The 6,182-nt window shown below is 36.0% G+C and overlaps 1 protein-coding gene across 3 annotated transcripts in view; it reads right to left on the bottom strand.

The window, feature by feature from the left end:
* LOC102583017 (putative GEM-like protein 8) overlaps window positions 1-4,669 on the bottom strand; it is a 24,266-nt gene extending 19,597 nt beyond the window's left edge. The window contains exons 1-4 of one of the 3 annotated variants that reach the window (XM_006359292.2): window positions 4,262-4,517; window positions 4,077-4,151; window positions 3,366-3,640; window positions 2,886-3,281 (exon numbers count right to left, since the gene is read on the bottom strand). In XM_006359292.2, coding sequence (XP_006359354.2) covers window positions 3,099-3,281; window positions 3,366-3,640; window positions 4,077-4,151; window positions 4,262-4,415 — 687 coding nt within the window. In that variant the 5' untranslated portion in view covers window positions 4,416-4,517 and the 3' untranslated portion in view covers window positions 2,886-3,098. Of the gene's footprint in view, window positions 1-2,885; window positions 3,282-3,365; window positions 3,641-4,076; window positions 4,152-4,261 lie in introns of those variants that run through there. The other 2 variants (XM_015314358.1, XM_015314359.1) reach the window with 2 other exon arrangements.
* Between the last annotated feature and the right edge of the window lie 1,513 nt (window positions 4,670-6,182).

The following is a 6,182-nucleotide window of genomic DNA, read 5'->3' as shown; positions in this document are numbered from 1 at the left end:
AAAACTTATTTTAGGAATTTTTCTAGTGAGATGATGGTTTTCAATCACAATACTTCAACATTGTCTTTTCTAAGTAAACTCATGTCGGCACACAATTTCAACTTCGAAATACTAGTTTTTAACTTAAATAAAATATTGTCACGGTATATTTTCGATTGTTTTTTTAAGTCTTCATCATGAATATAAATGCTCACCATGCTCGCGGATGCCTTGTGCAAGATAGTCCATCCTTTCTCCAAGTTTGTTCATCTTACTAATTACAGATTTTTCTGTATATTCAAGAATAGCTAATTTTAGAGATCTCTTCTTCGAGGGTCATTAATACTCTCTATAACTAGTACATGAACAAGTCGAATATTCTTCGACGGAAAAAACTTACTTTGCTTTATTTTAGGTAAGTGTTTTGAAGTTTCAGATGGAAGACGGTCTTGACAGGCAGATAGAGACAGTAGTCTGTTTGGCTGCCGTTCAAATGAGTATACTGCTGAACTCATGGGAACACCCACCTCATTTCTACCGAGTAAGTTCTTCATTGTGACTTCGGATTTTGAAGAGAGTTGCTATATTGTGAAGGTAACTGAGATATTATTATGTTATGGTTGATGTATTAAGAACATTCCTTGCAGCACTATATATATACACAGCAGTTTGGGACAAGTTGATGAATCTTTTAACTAACTGGTGCATGAGTCAGCTATGGGTCATCAAAATAGAATATTTCTCAATTTGCTGCAAAGGTTTTTAAAAATGTCTTCTTTTATCTGTCTTTCTAATTACAGTAAGCTATCTCATGCTGTCTTATTTATTATCAAGATTTGTGTGCACATGTGGTGTTGTCAACTTTTGAGTTGGCAGATTTGCTTTCTGATGTAAGCTGCTTTTACAAGTTGAGTAAAAGAAACGGTGCATAGTAAAATTATCTCAAGTTAGCTTTATTAGTCTTGTATGATCAAGGTTGACAAGTTAATGACACGGATTTATATATGACATTAAAGTTAAGTAGTTGTTGTGGATCATGAATGAGTCCTCTATGCACTTTGATTTGTGGCTCAATAAATCAGGCAAAGGGGAAAAAAGTAGCCATTCAAATATTATGTTACATAGGGCCAACACTTCAAGATTATATTAACTTCTCTTATAAGGCAGTTACCTTATCTTACCTCTTTTTTCATCTTATGTTGAGGTGTAATGGCAGAATTTGTAGGCCATTTATGCTGACTTCATGTGGAACACACCATACATACAGGTTAAATGATTTAACTTTTTTTTGAAAAATGGAACTTATTTTCTTCTAGACCAACTTTTGCCTTTGAAAAATCATGAGATAAATATCAAGTATTCTTAAAAGGAAAGTTAAGCACAAAAATTAATTGTATTTTGTTTTAGAAAAATAGGAAACAACATTGGAAAAGAAAGAGTGCCTAGTATATCGCAAGCTATCTTATGCTAACTAATCGGAAAAGTCATTCTCTTTCACAGACAAATGTGTGTTTAATTTAAGCCCTCCACAAATTACAAACTTACTCACAGGTCATTCATCTTGTGATATGACTAGAGGAGTTCCAAAAAGAAGTATAGAGAATGGAAGAGGAACTTACATACGGTGTCTATTGACCTAGAAAAGGCATACAAAAGTCCCCTGGGAAGTCCTATGTAGATGTCTGGAGGCTAAATGGTTTCTTGGGGTCTTACATTAAGGTGATAAAGGACATGAGCCAAGACTTGGGTAAGAAAAGTGGGAGCAGACGCAGAGCACTTTCTAGTTGAGATGGCGTTGCACTAGGGATCAACACTTAACCCGTTTCTATTTTCCTTGGTGATGGATCAATTGTTGCGGCGTATTCATGGTGAGGTTTCATAGTGTATGTTATTTGTTGATTGATGAGACTCGTGCTAGAGTAAACATTTGGTTGGAGGTGTAGAGACAAACTCTGGAGTCTAAGGGGTCGATGTTGAGCTGGAACAAAATAGAATATTTGGATTGCAATTTCAATGATGCAGCATGAGGTAGGCATGGAAGTGAGGCTTGATTGTAGGCTATTCCCTAGAGAGAAAATTTGAAGTATCTTGGGTCTTTTATCCAAGGAAATGGGGGAGATCGACGATGATGTCAAACATCATATTGGTGCGACGTGGATGATATGGAGGCTTGCCTCTAGAGTCTTATGTGATAAAAAGGTACCATCAAAACTTAAAGGTAAGTTTTGTAGAGTGGTGTTTAGACAAACTTTGTTGTATGGGGCAAAGTCCTGGTCTGTCAAGAACTCTCATTTCAGAAGAAGGAAGTTGCGGAAATGAGGATGTTGAGATAGATGTGATGTGTGGGCATACTAAGAGCGATAAATTAGGAATGAGGATATCGGGGACAAGGTGGGAGTTCCCTCTGTGGTGGACAAGATGAGAGAAGCAAGACTGAGATAGTTTGGGCATGTGAAAAAGGAGATTTGTAGATGCCCCAGTGAGCAGGTGTAAGATGTTGGATATAGTGGGTACACGTAGAGGTAGAGGTAGACGAAAGAAGTATTGGAAAGAGGTGATCAGATCGGACATGGTGCAACTTCAGCTTTCTGAATACATGACCTTAGATAGGAGGGTATGAAGGTTGCAGATTTGGGTAGAAGACTAGTAGGCAGTGGAGCTTTGTCTTGTTTTTCGACGGGATTAGGCTTGTTGGTAGTCTGGAGCACCGTGTTGGTCGTAGTATTAGTCTTATTCATGTAGTTTCTTGCTTTATTTATCTGTTACCATCTGTTATTTACTGTATTTCTATTATCAAGGGGAGCTCCCTTTGTTGGGAACTTAACATATTATTCTAAATATGCTTCTCGAGGAGCATTTTGATCTGCTACTCAAGTGTTCACTTAGGAAGTGCAGACTATGCCAAGTCCCAAAAGATAAATTAGACTTCTGACTGCATTAGTTTTACAATAAGTCTATACATTTGTGTTGGCAGCTACGGCTCAAAGCCTATGAAACCTAAAGCCTCCTTTGAGCAATTAAGCTAATTACAAGTTTGAAAAGATCTTTACATTCATTTTTGCATCTATATTTTACATTGATGAATTGGCGTATTTCCTAATGAAGAAGAAGCTGTCTTCTTAGCTGCTTGAAGTACTTGAGATTGCCTGCTGCAGATATCTCAGAGTCTTTTGATGATTAAGGAATCCCATAAACCAGAACTCAAAATCATCCTCTGTAATTATTTGTATATACTTCTGTGATGGTTTTTCCTTATTTTCACTCTCTTTTGCTTTCATTGTTTTACTTATTGGGATCGATACCTGCAATTGTGAACCGGCCTATTAGATTATGCTTTACGTGGAAACAAAATTAAGAGTTGGAAGAAAAACGGATCAGAGTGGTACCTTATAGTAGATTCTACACAACTTTCCAGTTGGAGATAAGAACTTTATTGATCTCTCACTGCAGAAAGCAATCTTTTCGGTAGAGATGAAGAGAAGGCCTGCTATTGGACCAGCTGTAGTTGATAAATAGCATTGAGAAACATTCAATAGGTCTTCATCATCTTTAACACTAAACTTCTGCTTGAATATTTTATACAACCCTCCTACTTGAAGAATTTTTGCTCCAAGGCTCAATTTTCCCCTCACAGTTTCCATTAGCTTCGGACTAAGGCTCACTGCACAATTAAAGTTGAAAATTAAGGACTTTACAATCAGTACTTTCTGTCAAACATATTAATAGTGCTTATTGCACAAAATTTTGTACATCTTGGCTCCCTTTATCTGTTGTTGTTTAGATTGCCACTTGAGTTTGGCAATGATTTCACTTGCAAATACTGATGTCATTATTTGCAAGTTTATGTTTGGCGCCACATTTATAAATATTGAACTTCAGTATTTGAAATAGTGGTGAAAGTAATAAAAAGCTTGTGTAACGAGTTTTTCTAGTGGAATGATGGTTTTCATTCACAATACTTCAACTTTTTTCATTTCCTCTTGATGTCCGTACACAATTTCAACTTCAAAATACTAATTTTCGACTTAAATAAATGATTGTCTCTGTAAAATTTTTATTGTTCTTTTTAAGTCTTCATCATGAATATAAGTGCTCACCATGCTCGCGGATGCCTTGTGCAATACAGTCCATCCTTTCTCCAAGTTTGTTCATCTTACTAATTACAGATTTTCCTGCATATTCAAGAATATTTAATTTTAATGATCTCTTCTTAGAGGGTCATTAATACTCTTTATAACTAATAAAAGAACAAGTCGATTATTCTTTGAGGGGAAATGCTCACTTTGCTTTATTTTAGGCAAGTGTTTTGAAGTTGCAGATGGAAGATGGTCTTGGCAGGCAGATAGAGACAGTAGTCTTTTTTGCTGCCGTTCAAATGAGCATACTGCTGAACTCATGGGAACACCAACCTCATTTCCACTGAGGAAGTTCTTCATTGTGACTTCTGATTTTGAAGAGATTTGCTATATAGTGAAGGTAACTGAGATATTATTATGTTTTTGTTGATGGTTTAAGAACATTCTTGCAGCAGTATATATATACACAGCAGTTTGGGACAAGTTGATGAATCTTTTAACTACTAACTGTTGCATGAGTCATCTATGGGTCATCAAAATAGAATATTTCTCAATTTGCTGCAAAGGTTTTTAAAGTGTCTTCTTTTATCTGTCTTTTTAATCACAGTAAACTATCTCATGCTGTCTTATTTTATTATCAAGATTTGTGTTGCACATGTGGTGTTGTCAACTTTTGAGTTGGAAGATTTGCTTTATGATGTAAGCTGCTTTACAAGTTGAGTAAAAGTAAGATAAGGCTGTTGGTTTATAGTAAAATTATTAGTCTTGTATGACTAAGGTTGACAAGATAATGACATGGATTTATATACGACATTAAAGTTAAGTAGTGGTTGTGGGTCATGAATGAGTCATCCATGAACGTTGATTTGTTGCTTAATAAATCAGGCAAAGGAAAAAGCGGATCCATTCAAATATTTCAATCTGTTACATAGGGCCAACAGTTCTAGTTTATATTAGCTTCTCTTATAAGGCAGTTACCCTATCTTGCCCTTTTTAGCATCTCATCTTGACTTGTAAAGGCAGGATTTGTAGGCCATTTCTGACTTTATGTGGAACATACCATACATGCATGACAAATGATATAATATTTTTTGAGTAATCTAACTTATTTTCTTCTTGACCAACTTTTGCTTTTGAAAAATCATGAGAGAAATGCCAAGTATTTTTAGAAGGTAATTTAAGAACAAAAAGTGATTGTATTTTCTGTTAGAAAAATAGGGAAACATTGAAAAAGAAAGAGTGCCTAGTATATTGCAAGCTATCTTACGCTAACTTTTTGGGGAAGTCTTTCTCTGTTACTAACAGATGTGTGTTCAATTTAATCCCTTCACATATTACCAACTTACTCAGAAGCCATTCATCTTGTGAGATAACTAGAGGGAGGAGAAGTTTAGGAATGGAAGAGGGACTTACATATGGTCCCAAGGGAAGTCCTATGTAGATGTCTGGAGGCTAAAGGTGTCTTGGGGGATTACATTAAGACAATGGAGGACATGTATAATAGAGCCCAAACTCAGGTAAGAAAAGTGGGAGACATGTGGCTTAAAGATGAGTTTCCGAGCTTTTATGGGATATCTTGTCAAATGGAGCCTCTCAACTGGGGGGAATGCTTTCTATTCGGCCTTCGATTCAATGATGCCTGTCTCGTTGTGGTAGAATAGTACTCCACCATTCGATCTGTGTCCCAGTCAGTGACAGCGGCTGATTGCTTAATCTTATCGGGGTTTTTACTTCTCTTCCTGTCCCCTATTCTGTAGAGCGGTTTATCCCTGACTATCTTAGGGGAAGATTTCTCTCTTCTCTATAGAGACACTCGGAACACAGTTTGATCACAATCAATGGGAATAATATTGTCAATTTTCTGCTTAATACCTCTCAAAGTGAGAGTCTTTCCATTATATAGAGAAAATAAAGATTACACATCCCTAAAGATCCGCCATTCCTATCCCTAAAGATCAGCTATTCTATCTCTACAAATCTGCTATTCAATCCCTCTAAATCTGCCTTGCTATCCCTCCAAATCAGCTATTCTATCACAATATTTATTCCTTTGATTCTACAACAAATGTATATGATCATGCTAATTTATATCACTATATAATTACATTAATATATACAATCATTTAG

Source organism: Solanum tuberosum, unplaced genomic scaffold, assembly GCF_000226075.1.
Source record: "Solanum tuberosum cultivar DM 1-3 516 R44 unplaced genomic scaffold, SolTub_3.0 scf00296, whole genome shotgun sequence".
Taxonomy (NCBI): domain Eukaryota; kingdom Viridiplantae; phylum Streptophyta; class Magnoliopsida; order Solanales; family Solanaceae; genus Solanum; species Solanum tuberosum.
Note: the sequence above shows the minus strand (reverse complement) of the source record. Positions and strands in the feature narration are given on the sequence as shown.